At 34.8% G+C, this 14,109-nt stretch overlaps 1 protein-coding gene across 6 annotated transcripts in view; it reads left to right on the top strand.

Moving 5' to 3' along the window:
- The window catches only part of LOC106869710 (phosphatase and actin regulator 1), a 389,302-nt gene that overhangs the window by 130,552 nt on the left and 244,641 nt on the right, over positions 1-14,109 (top strand). Inside the window, exon 1 of one of the 6 annotated variants that reach the window (XM_052970520.1) lies at positions 2,722-3,062. The exons of the other annotated variants lie outside the window; for them this stretch is intronic. Coding sequence (XP_052826480.1) covers positions 3,038-3,062 — 25 coding nt within the window. The 5' untranslated portion in view covers positions 2,722-3,037. Of the gene's footprint in view, positions 1-2,721; positions 3,063-14,109 lie in introns of those variants that run through there. 6 annotated transcript variants of the gene reach the window in all.

Genomic DNA, 14,109 nt, shown 5'->3' with positions numbered 1-14,109 from the left:
ATGGAAAAGGTTGCAAGTCGCGATGAAAATTTTAGGAAAATAAAAATAAGAAATAAGTGGAAATTTTACCAGTAAGTGTGTTAAATTATAAGGCACAAAAAGAAAATTACTCTCCCCAGACACAACAGAATATGCTTCAACACACAAACACACATAAAGAATCTTGCAAACCAAATCCAAACCGAATCCGACTACTGGCACCCATGCCAACCTCTCCTTCATTGGAAACTAAACTCTGCTTGTGAAGACCTGTTGGGGCAAGTGAAATCGAAATCGAAATCGAACCATATTCGATGACTGGCACCTGCACCAGTGGAGCACTAACAGCACTGTCAAAGGATGTTCATTGCGAGAGCAGCTGTCTGGCTTCCGTGCTAGTGGCCCGTAAATAGCACCAATTGAGTGTAATCGTTACCAGCGTCGCTTTCTAGCACTTGTGCTGGTGGCACGTTAGAAAATCATTCGAGCAAGGTCGTTGCCAGTGCCGCTGGACTGGCTGCTGTGCAGGTGGCACGTAAAAAACACCTTTTGAATGAGGCCGTTGCCAGTACTGTGTGACTGGCCCTAGTGCCGGTAAAAGCACTCACTACACTCTCGGAGTGGTTGGTGTTAGGAAGGGCATCCAGCTGTAGAAACTCTGCCAGATCAGATTGAATCCTGGTGCAGCCTTCTGGCTTGCCATTCCTCAGTCGAATCGTCCAACCCATGCTAGCATGGAAACCGGACGTTAAATGATGATGATGATGATATATATATATATATATATATATAATTATTTAATAATAGTTTGATGAGAGAGATTACTTTCACTAAACAAATCATTTGCAATTTCAACTTGATATATTTCACACAACTGTTGTTTTGAGATTGTACTTTTAATGTAAAGTTAAGAAATTCATATCGTCTATAATTGATATTTTGACTTTTGTTGTAAGTAAAGAACTGTACAATTATTTTAGCACATTCCTGATGCCTGTAATATTAGTATTAGTGTAAATTTTCTGTCAAACAAACTTTAGAATTTGCCTTTGTATATTTGCTTTAAATATAGGTTCGACCTAATGGACTCGTAAATTGATTACATGAACAGTTATAAATGTAAATTGTATAATTTTTCTTTTTAGAATTAGTGGAGTATCATAAGAAGTACACAACGTAACTGTAGTGAAGTTCTAATTGGAACTCATCATTTAACTTGTCCAACTCTTTTGATTTTCAGTATTTTCAACAATTTTTTCTGATTTATATATTTTAAATTCTATCATAGGCTCGGGCGTGGCTCTGTGGTAAGAAATTTGCTTCCCTACTACATGGTTCTAGGTTTAGTCAAACTGTGTGGCATCTTGAGCAAGTGTCTTCTACTGTAGTTGTGGGTCAACCAAAGTTTTGTGAGTGGATTTGGTAAACGAAAACTGAAAGTAACCCGTCGTGTGTATATATATATATATATATATGTGTGTGTGTGTGTGTGTTTGCTCCCACCACCACTACACTATACCACTAGACAACCGGTGTTGGTGTGTTTGTATTCCCATATCTTGGCGGTTCGGCAAAAGAGACTTATGGAATAAGTACCAGGCTTAAAAAATAAGTATTGGGGTCGATTATTTGCCTAAACATTTCAAGTTCCAGCATGGCCACAGTCTAATGACTGAAACAAGTAAAAGAATTATGATTTTCTTTAAAGGCATTTAATTATATACTTGTCGGTCTTTCTCTAATTTCTTTCGGTATTTTCCCACATTTTGTATGTATCCCACATTTCAAAATACTCACAAGCAAACTTTCCTTTCAAATGTCTACTCACACCTTCTCTCATGGTACATTTCGAACACAAGCCCCATTTTTTTGTTTTCATTTTCAGCTCTGTTTGATGAATCTCCTCTACCAAGCAATAAAAATTTGTTTGTTGCTAATGTTTGCGTCATCAAAGATTAACATATGGTTCAAGATCTATTGTAAGACAACTAGAAACAGGTATAAAAAGTTGTATTTCGTTTCTGAGTAATACAAGGGACACCATCGATGGTAGGTTGTCATCGCTACTTCATCAGTTTATTGAAAATGTTATGTTTGCACATGTTGCAAATAACCTAAGTCGCAGATTTAACAGCGGTGATTGTACAGACCCATAGGTTGGGTAGTTATCTGAGATTTGGCTGTTATTTCTAGTAAGTCGCACAGTGAGCAAAATGCTATCCATTAAATAACTGTGTGAATGAGACAAAGCCGCAATTTATTTAACTTCGAAAGGTTCTTCTGCAGAACTATCTATATGAATTATTGTCTCCACATCTGCTCACTTAAATTCCCCTTACTATTTTAACCTCTTGATGTGGTATTGCGGAGTTACAACTCTGTGATATTTTCACTTTGATCTCGCTCTGAACATATAAAATGTGACAATCACGAAGTTGCTTAAGAGGGGAAGTTAGAGAGAAGTGGAGATAAACTGAATAGCAGAGAGAGAGAGAAGGGGAGGAAGGTAAAAAGAAATGTGATAAGTTACATGTGGACGGTATGACGAAAACTTGTCCATTCCTAATGAATTCTTATAACAGAAGTGCTCGCTACACCTGCTGTTAAAGATGACAAAACAACAAACATTGAAAATATCTGACAAGGTTGGTTGTTTATTTTGTGTGTGTGTGTGAACGAGTGATAGCAATCGTGTTTATAGAGTTCCACCACATCACATGACAGTATCTGACCAATCAGTATAAGTGGGTGTGGTTTTCAACTAGAGATTGACAGGCATCCGTCGTACTGCAATTTTAGAAAGCGAATAGCTTTCAATGATTCAATGAAAGTTTACTTTTAAATGTGTGTCGCTCTGTGAGTGTTTGTATGTTTCTGTCTGTGCCTACGTCGTGTACGCGTGCAGTAAGTAGGCTTTCTGGATATATTTTCTTATTGTAGCTGCTTACAATTTCTCGCAACTATGGGGATCTCTCCTCATTGACACAATTACACTGGATGTTGTGTACCGATTCTGTTATTTTTAATACTATCGTATTCGGACACTGTCAGCTCTAGAATGATGAGATTTAAAAGAAAAAAAGGTAAGATTCTGTCCCTGTATAAAATAACCGATGATGAATTAAAGAAAGGCGAGGAAAAGGGAACTCGAAAGCTAGAAAAAGAATGTCGTGTGTATGCGCGCGCGCGCGTGTTTACACACTGCGATTTGTCTTAATCTATTTTTCAGATAAAACTCATCGCTTAGATTTTTATAAATTGCAAGTTCGTTTTCTCTTCGGGTTAAATGTCTGTCTGTTGACTTTTTAAGATTTCCTATTTAATTTCATGTGACTAACCTGTTGAACATTGTCCCAAACCATTTTTGATTCCAAAAAGCAAAGAAAAAATAGGTGTCACAATATACTCTAACTATTCCCTTCTCTCATCACGTTTACATGTGCTCACTTTTTCATTTTTTTTTTTTTGCTTTATATATTGTGTATGCACACACACACACACACACACACACACACACACACACACACACACATATATATACATACATATAGTAACCTTTCAAGAATATAGTTTAGTGGAAGATTCAAATTCTATTCAAGAATAATATTTAAAAAATGAAAGAAAACTTGTAAACTAATGATTTTCTTTAAATTATTCAATTTTCTGTTAGTCCGTAGTGAAGTTCATTCCTGTGTAAAAAGAAAGAGGGGCTGCTTTTATAAATATATACTTTTATAATTAATGCTGGGTTGCTAATTATTTTATGGTCATGTATGATATATTTATAGTTCCTCCTGTGATATAATAAATTCATCATTATCTATAACCCCCACCAAAGCGTCTTTTATTCTACATAAGTATTAATTTCCTATAAAGGCACAAGCGCTCGTATGGGACTCTTACTTTAGAGGGGGTGGTATTGGCTGGCGTAAATGAAGCCACTTAGCTTCAACCGGAATCAAATCTGAATTATAAAATTCCACTAGCAGGGATCCTACCTCATCATTTCTCTATTCCTATAGTGCCATAGATATATGTCGGTGAGAGATATAGCTGAATCAATCGATTCGTATACGTTATTGGTACTTTATTTATCGACCTCTCTTTTGAAGGATAAAAGGCCAAGTGAACTTTTGTTGGATTTGGCGATAGAGAGGTGGGATCAAAAATAAGTTTGGCTCTCTACTGTGTTTACCGATATAATAACGATTTCATGATAACAAACAAAATTAACGACTTTAAAAAAAAAAACTGATTAAAGAAGACTAGATACAAGCGCGCAGTTAAGTAAAACTTTTATAATAAATAAAATACTGGGGAGAAACCGTGTATTGATTAGTCTTTTACACGCATACATACAAATTCTATAGTTACGCTAATAATTATTTGTGTATGGCGCATCATATGCAAGATGAGGAGTTGTGCTAAGTTAACATAAGATTCATAATTCTCATGAGCAGGTGTTTTTTTTTTGTATTACTGTTGCTTATTCGTCCTTGTAAGTGGAAAGAAGCAGTGCCCACTTAAATGAAAATGGACCACTGGCCTTGCACTGTCGGGTGCCTCTTAGGGTCTAATTGTGATAACGTCCATTATTTGTGGAAATTATTATTATTTTTTTTATTCATCATTTAGATACATATTATTGAGGCTTTTGTATGTTAAAATATTTACCGTGAGTGTACTAAAATTCAGGGCTTAGCAATCAGCTGAATGCTGATATCAATTAAGAATGACAAGTATTTAGAATATGCATATTTATCACAAAAGACTGAAGTTGGATTTTGTTATTTATCCATATGTTCAGTATTGAATGAATAACATCGTTCTTGTAGCTTATATTCCTAAAATCACTACTTTTACAATTTAATTTGAAATACACAAGAAACAGTGAACCATTGAGAAATGACTTTTCAATTACGTGAACAAAGACTCGACAAGTTTGGGGCCGACGAAAGAAGCCAAACCCTCATTAAAGTTTACTTTCTAGTTTCATATGTTTATGAATTTGTGAAAGGATTTCTAAAAATAATGTAAGTGCTGATCACCGATATCAGTAAGTGGAAAAAGTTTTTGGAAGGTACTTTACAACTAACTCAAATAGTATACACGCTATTGTGTATTTTTAACTATGAGGGTTATCTTCACCTCCGTAATATGATTCAATCTTAAAATTAAATTTAATTTCTTTCATATTAAATTAATGTTTTAGTTTTCTAAATTGTTCTGATCTCCATCTACCCACCCAATAGCCCCATGCTTTTAAGTTCATTTTTATTGATTTCCATGAGATATTTGATTCTTGAAGTGTTGGAATAAATGTTTCACAGGTAGGACCCTTCCCTCATTGTAACCATTCAAAACAGTGGAGTAGAAGGCTATGTTTTTCGCTCAGTGATAAAGAGGCCAGCAGTATCATGGGTTTAGTGGGTTCCTTGAACATTCTGCTATTGAATATAAACAATAGAAGTTTGGATAAACTTCTCCTATCACTAATCTAATTGATGCTGACACTGACTGTGACTACTATTCCAATTTTAGTAACAATTATCAATTCTTCTGTTTGACAAAACAGTACCATAACGATATTCTGGATTTGCTCAAACCTGTGTTAAAAATTAGAAAAACTGCTTGCACTTACATGCAAAATAAGTTGTTTCCTACCACAGCAATGAATAGAGCCAATCAAATGATATTGTTGAAACAAAACTCCAACTCCAGTTTGCTAGATATGTCATATCTTTGAATGGTTTGACCTAATACTTCACATTCTATGTCAATTAGAGTGTGACCTCTTCACTTTCTTTCTAGCATGATAGGCACTACTCTTCAGGACCTATTAAGAAAACATTGCATTTAAGGTTTGTATCATTGAGTACAGAGAACATATTTCAAATAATGGCATTGTAATGCACTTAAGTGTTAATGCTCTATATATCTATCAACTGTACTTTGATATTATTGCTAGAAGCTATAGTTATCAGTTACACTGTGCTTGCGTGCGTGTGCAAACACACACATCTATCCTTTCTTTAAGTTTAAAAGTCATCTGCCTAGTGTCCACCTAAGGACTGAATAGGAGATAACTACTCTGAAATGCTAGCATCTCACAGTCTAGGTAGGTGGCGCTGCAACCTGATCTAGGTATATACACACCATTTGTCAACAAGTGAGATATATTCTCCATGACAAAATGCAGTGAGTAACTTGTACCCTAGTTCGAACGTGCATCAAGCATATTTGGACTGATAATAAATAACATTACAATTTTACTTATCACTGCTTAGCACTCTCCCTCCATAATAGATGTATTAGTATGATATTATGAATGCATTTATATTTATATTGATATATTTATATTCATGAAATGTCTTTCCTATGTTGTGTTGAAGTGACAATAATTAAAGGATTAAATATATCATAAAATTCCAGGCTTTGACTTAATATATTCATACTACATGACAATCTATTTGACCTAGAATTTCAGTTTAGATGGATAGGTTTTTTTTCTTTAAGAGAAACCATCTACAGATGCACACTTTGTTGGCCAATATTTACTAAAATGCTTACAGAAGATCCAGCTTGGATTTTTTATACAGTTTATGTATCTCTCTATCTGTCCATCTGTCTGCTGGCCTATCTATCTATCTATTTGTTTTATGTATGTGTATCATTTTTAATGCCCACTTATCCATACTTACACAGGTCAGGCAGAATTCATTGAATCAGAGTTTTATAGCCTTATACCTTCCTGTCACCAACCCATAACTGTTTCTAAGCAAGGTAATTCTTCATCATCGCTGGACATGTTTACACAGAAGATTGGAAATGAAAGATACCACTTAAATGAGTGTCACTCACAACTGTGACATAACAGTTGTGTCAACTGCCAAGGCAAGGAGGTACAAAGACACACACACACACAATAGATTTCTTTCTGTTTCTGTTTACCAAATCCACTCTCAAAACTTTGGTTATCCTAGGGCTATAGTAAAAGACACTTTCCCAAGGTGTCACACATACACACATGCAATTTTACTTGTTGGAGTCATTAAACTGTGGCCATGTTGGGACACCACCTTGAAGAATTTTAGTTGAACAAATCAACCCCGGTACTTATTACTCTTTAACCTGGAACTCATCCTATTGGTCTCTTTTGCCAAACCAAGAAGTTGTGGGGACAAGTAGAACAGACATCAACACTGGTTGTCAAGCAGTGTTGCTGGACAAATACAACATAAAGACATGTGGTTGGGAAACCAACTGCTTACCACACAGTTACACCTGTACCTACACACACACACACACACACACACACACACACACACACACACACACACACACACACACACACACACACACACACACACACACACACACACTAACTGACTTAAGGAAACTGGGCAGCCTATACTTTACCTTTTCAGAATGTTAGTAAGTAGTAGGAAATGTAATCTAAGAAGTTATCATTGATGTCATCTGTGCTTTGGATAATATCTGGCACCAGGATTTCTATTGTTCTTGAGCACTTTTACTAGTTATTGTCTAGCCATCAGGTGAGACCTAGTCAAGCAGACTCAGGATCAAAATTCTTCCAGCTGTGATCATGCTTGCTTTTAATTTTTCAGGCATAGTCTTTTATTATTCCCTTTTTAATATAGTAGGATGCTATTTATTATTCCCTTTTTAATATAGCTGCATGCTATTTAAAGGTGTTTTGGTTGCTAGCAGGTTGAGTGACTATGTTGTCAGGTAATAATAGTTGTTGATAAAGATAGTATTTAGAGAAGGCAATACTCATAAAGGTATGTGGAAGGATAGATAGAAAAATAACAGGATGTATGGAAACCTCATGTCCTAAAAAACATTCAGGAGGGGAATGCATTTATGTTGTTTCTTTTGTTCCTTTTTGAAATAGTGTTTGTGTGTAAAATGTATGTATGTATGGTGGTGGTGGTGGTGGTGGTAGTAGTAGTAGTACAGGTAGTCTTAATTATGGAGGTAACCTATCTGCAAATCAGGAAAACTACACGTATTTGGAAACAGTGTTATTTTTTATTTCCAACTTAACAGCTTGCATCATGTTTTATCTCAAAAACAGCTAAGCTGCTTGTCTGTAACAGTTAATAAAACACAGAAAATGTTAAACCCACTTTTTGTTTATTTCTTATAGTGGCAAAATACTCACCACACAACTGTCCCGTAGTACTGATACAATTCCTCTTATGCAACTCAGTTGGAATGGAACTGTTTCCAGCTAGAGGTGTGCAATAAAAATTTTGACCCCTCCCCCAGAAAATGAATGGCAATTGAATTTAATAGCTTTTATATGCTTTTGTAAGACTAAAATAGCTGCTCCATGATGAAATTGCTCTTGTTTTAACCCTTTAGTGTTCAGACTGGCCAAAACCAGCTGAAAATTCTCCTTTATTTGTTTGAACCGGCCAAATCTGGGCGTATCTGATTCCACTACAAAATTGCTAAAAAAATAAACAAATCACATTATTGAATTCTTGTAGCTTTGAGATAATGTGAGATAAAGCCTTTCTTGTCTTTATTCAGGTAAAAATACCATGAAAGTTTTGAGACTTTTTTTTTCTCAACGTTTAAAGAGAAGTGTACATCTTAGTTTTTAATGATATGGTCTCAGCAAGTAGCGATTCCGACTTTGAAGGTTTTACTCTTGATGATGTACAAAATATAAACAAAAGCAACAATAATTTGTCTTCAGATGAATCTGATATTGATATTTATGAATCTTTGTAAAGGGTTCACAATAAAAATGTGGAATAACTATATTTTGTTGTTTGATAGTAATACTATCATATATTCTTTTCATTTTATTACAAATAATATGTGAAAGTGAGAAATACATATTAATTTTCAGTATGTTACACACCTGTATTCATCTTTGTCTCACCTGTTAACAAGCATTTTTTTATTAGATGCATTCTGTTATGTAAACGTATTCATTAAATTGTATACGAGTACATAGCCAATGGTATATTGACTAGTAAAAGAGTTTTGAAGTTAATTTTCAATGAAAATTTTTTAATGAAATATAGAGAAAATAAAATCTTGTACCGATTGTACCTGTATTTTAATTAATTCAAATTAATCTTGAAAAGTTGCAAACTTGTTGGTAGTTGACATCTGGGTTAATTTTAGTGTTAATCCACAATGTTATTGCTTTTACACCTGTTAATTAAATTTACCTGCCCATAAAAGTCAAATTCAATCAGCTAAAATTACATAATTATAAACCACTGGTATATAAGTACTCACTGACAAAATTTCAAATTTTTATGTAAAAAATTAACAAAGTTACAAGCAAATATTGTGGACACTCCTCTTGAATCTGAATAATTCAAAATAATGTGAACAAACAAGCATTACATTTAACAGATTAATCTGAACACTAAAGGATTAATGCATGGTCTCAAATCAAGTCACTTGCTAAAGAATCTGAATACATTAGAAAAAAAAAATATTGTACTAAACTCACTTCATGAGTTTAATCTCATTCCGAGCCCTTGCAATGTGACATCTTGTGACTGATAACTGGAGATTGAATTGTCCAAAACGAAAGAAAAAAAAACCAAGGTTAAGTATTGATAATGATGCCTTTAAAAAGTTTGAGTAAGTTAGTAAACACTTATGATTAATTAGATGTATAGAGACATCAGGAATGATAGAGACAGGACGTAATCATAAGACATAACTTGCCATTGCTATTTATAAATCTCTTTTTAAGACAAAATCAAGTTAAATACCTTTCAGTATCTTAAGAGAATAACATGTTCTACTGCTAAAGGCTTAAAAACAGTGATTTAGCTATTTTAAATTTGTCTTAGGTTTTCTTATGCACCCTGTATTTTGCATAAATATTAATAATCTATATATTCCACCTCCTTTTCTTTCACAGCACTTCCCTCCACCACAATTTCATTGCTGCTTCAACTCCTCATCACCACTTCTGAGTTACCTGCATGATCCTCTCCTGACTTCAATGAGTCATTTAGGATTCCTCTTCAGCTAGTTTATTGTTCCCTTCTTTGTCCCCCTTTCCTTCATGCTTGTCTATACTTGATCCTTTACACAACTCTCCTTACCACCTTTTCAACTCGATTTCTTTTTCTCAGCTCTTTCACTAATCCCTTCCTTCTCTCCTGTCCCCTTTCATATTGTCCCATCCTCTCCACTTATAATCTTTCATTTCACCACAACAAATGATCACCCACTCTCTCCTTTATTCTCTGTTTAGGCTTTGTCTTGGAATTTATAAGGCAATCAACACTAATGCTTGTGCCATGAAAAAATACCCAGTAAATTCAGTGAAGTGGTTAACATTAGGAAGGGCATCCAGCTGTAGGAACCATGCCAATGTAGACATTGGTGCACGATATAGTCATTTGTCTCATCAGACACTGTCAAATTATCCAATCCATATCAGCATAGAAGTTGGATCTTAAAGGATGATGATACACATGCACATTTTTTAAATTCTACTCCTGTAGATTTATTTAGTATTGAATTTGGAAGAAGTCCATTGTGATTGGATAGAACTTAACAAAGATAATATAGTGTGTGTGTGTGTGTATGTGTGTGCATCCAAAGATTTTACACTATGGTTACTCGGTTAAAAATTAAAACAGTGTTACAAAATGTCAGTTAATTCAATTGATGGGAGCTCCTTTAAATTTAGTGATTATCCTAATTTATTTTAGAATGATTTAAAATTATTTGATAAAACAATGATTTATCTGCATATAATGTATGTGTATCATCATCATTATTACTACTATTTTATATAAGGCTGTAACCACAGTGCAATGTAAAAAGCACTGGTGATGATGCCACGTAAAAAGCACTGGTGATGGTGCACCCAGTACACTCTGTAAAGTGGTTGGCATTAAGAAGGGCATCCAGCTGTAGAAACCCAAACCTAAACAGACTATGAAACCTTTTGCACCCCTGGTCTTGCCAGCTTCTGTCAAGCCATCCAACCCATGCCAGCATGGAAAATGGATGTTAAATTATAATGATGATGATGATGAAAGTGACAGAATTGTTACCACACTGGACAAAATACTTTGCAGTATTTCTTCTGGTTTTGCATTCTGAGTTCAAATCCTACCAGGGTTGACTTTGCCTTTCATTCTTTCAGGATCTATAAAATAAGTACCAGTTGAACACTAGGATCAATATTATTGACTTACACCCCTATTCCCAAAAAGAAATGTTGGCTTTGTGCCAAAATAGGCAAGTGTTATTTATTATCATTATCATTGTGTGTGTGTGTTTATGCATATTTGGTTTAGTAAAGGTTGTTGTATAAATGTTTGTCATTTTTTGGTGGTATTCTGCTTTAAGCATACCATATGACCACTTGTAACTTTTTCATTTTTTTGAATTTTCAGAAAATTTTTGGGAATTTGTTCTATACATGGGAATTTATATAACTATGTAAAAAAAAAATCACTGTGATTTAAGGGCTATTTAGCTGTTATTATTTAGCACATCTCACAACTGCCTCATACCCTCCTCATTTGGTTGTCAGTATGACATATTAATATTTTTTAATATCTTTCTCCCATAAACATATTTAATGGTCTATTGCTGAGATTTAAGTAAAAAAATTCAGACTGTCTGTATTTTAAACTTTGATTTAAATTTGGAAAAAAAAAAAAAAAAATTCTTGTTTTCATAATCATGTGAATTCTCATGTGTAGAATACAAATCCACAAAAGTTTTCTGAAAATTCCAAAAAATAAAAAGAGTTATGAGGGGTTCCATGTCATGCTTAAAGCAGAAGTCTGTCCATTTTTCTTTCTTACTTGTAACAACAATTCATTCACATTCTATCATCAAATCAATAAGCAATGACATTCAATAGGCCCAGACAAATATCCCTGTCAATCATATATTTTGTTAAGTATTAGTGAGTTTGTTAAAAGGACATTATTATAAACACTAATTTTTCTGTTTTTTTCCCATTGGCAGCAGTATTGTCATCTGTCATCATTGTTTTAGCATCCACTTTTTCATACCTGCATAGAAATTTTTCAAGGCAGATTTTCTATGGTTGGACACTCTTCCTGTTGTCAACTCTGACCTATTTCTAGAGTATTATTGTCTGGATATGTTTCATTGAAAATTAAAATGCACCACACTACTTGTATTATGGTATGTTTGTTTACATTTAGTACTAAATTTCAAGACCACACTCACGTACACATTTATGACATGATTCTTTTTGGTTCCCATCTACCAAATCTACACCCAAGGTTTTCATTGTTCTGGAGCTATAGTAGCTGACATTTGTCCAAAGTACCACACAGTTGGACTGAACCAATGACCATGTAGTTGCAAAACAAACTTTTTAACTATATATTGTAATAAAAATTTCCGTCTCACATTGGTCTCACCTTTTGGAGGAGAGGACTGAGGAAAGACTATGTTGGAAGATTTTAGATCAATGGATTATTTTTTACAAATTGATCTTAGACAAGTTTTAAAATAATGGTTGTTGAAATAAATCAATTTGTAGAACAATTAAAGTAAACCAGGAATGATAATAAATTGGTGTGTGCCCACTAACATAAATTTGTTAGCGTTGATGTATTCATAGGGATGTGATTGTTGTCAAAAATAATTAATAACTGAAACAGAGATGACCACTGGTGATAGTTATATCTTCAGGTTAAAAACAAATATTTATGTCCTAATGCATTATTTTTATGTGGCAGACCTCCAGCCAATCAAAACAATAGCACAACTTGTGACATGTGGTGTGACCTGATTGAAACAAAACCCAAGAGTTGCCATATAAATTGCTTTCTAAATATTTTTATCTCTCTTCTGTTGAAAAGAGATAAAAATAGGGGAAACGAGAGGTAATGTATATTGACAAAAATCATTTAGTAAACTTTACAAATTTGAATAGAGTTTGATGCCACAAGAAGACATGAGTGCTGACATTTTGAACAAAGTATATTTTTGGAGAGAAAATTTGCTCAGCAGTATTTTATACATTAAAAAAATATAAATGTTCTTTCTAATGAAGGTTTTGCTTGAAACATCAGGACTCACATCTTGTAAGGCATATAAACTTATTAAAATTTGAAGACTCTATTGACAACAGGTCGTCAGCAATTTATGCTTGAGAAATTAATCAAATTGAGCAAAAAAGCTTTGATATATCTGTGGAATAGACTAAATATTGTTATGGTGTCAAAATTTACATTGGGAAAAGTAAAATGTGTTAAAACCTTGATATTTTATTCCAGTGTTTGTAAAAACATTGTTTTGAACAGTTTAATTTCCAATCATTATGAGATTGGAACCATGAATCAACGCTGGTAACGATTAAGCTCAAATGGTGCTTTTTATGTGCCACCGGCACGGAAGCCAGACTGCTGCTCTGACAGTGATCCCGCTCGGATGGTGTTAAGCTCCACTGGCATGGGTGCCAGTCATCAAATTTGGTTCAGTTTCGATTTCACTTGCCTCAACAGGTCTTTGCAAGCAGAGTTTAGTGTCCAATGAAGGAAGGTTGGCATGGGTGCCAGTCATCGAATTTGGTTCGATTTTGATTTCACTTGCCTCAACAGGTCTTTGCAAGCAGGGTTTTGTGTCCAAAGAAGGAAAGGTATGCATAAGTGGGTTGGCTACACCCCTGGTAAAGGCCACAGGTTATGGTCTCACTTGTTTTGCCGGGTCTTCTCACGCACAGCATACTTCCAAAAGTCTCGGCCACTAGTCATTGCCTCGGTGAGGCGTAATGTTCGAAGATCGTGCTTCACCACCTCATCCCAGGTCTTCCTGGGTCTACCTCTTCCACAGGTACCCTCAACTGCTAGGCTGTGGCAATTTTTCACACAGCTATCCTCATCCATTCTCGCCAAATGACCATACCAGTGCAATCATCTCTCTTGCACACCACAACTGATGCTTCTTAGGTCCAACTTTTCTCTCAAGGTACTTACACTCTGTCGAGTATGCACAACAACATTACACATCCATCAGAGCATACTGGCTTCATTTCTTGCGAGCTTACGCATATCCTCAGCAGTCACGGCCCATGTTTCACTGCCATGTAGCATGGCTGTTCGTACACATGCGTCGTAC

The sequence above is a fragment of the Octopus bimaculoides genome, chromosome 9, assembly GCF_001194135.2.
Source record: "Octopus bimaculoides isolate UCB-OBI-ISO-001 chromosome 9, ASM119413v2, whole genome shotgun sequence".
Lineage (NCBI taxonomy): Eukaryota > Metazoa > Mollusca > Cephalopoda > Octopoda > Octopodidae > Octopus > Octopus bimaculoides.
Note: the sequence above shows the minus strand (reverse complement) of the source record. Positions and strands in the feature narration are given on the sequence as shown.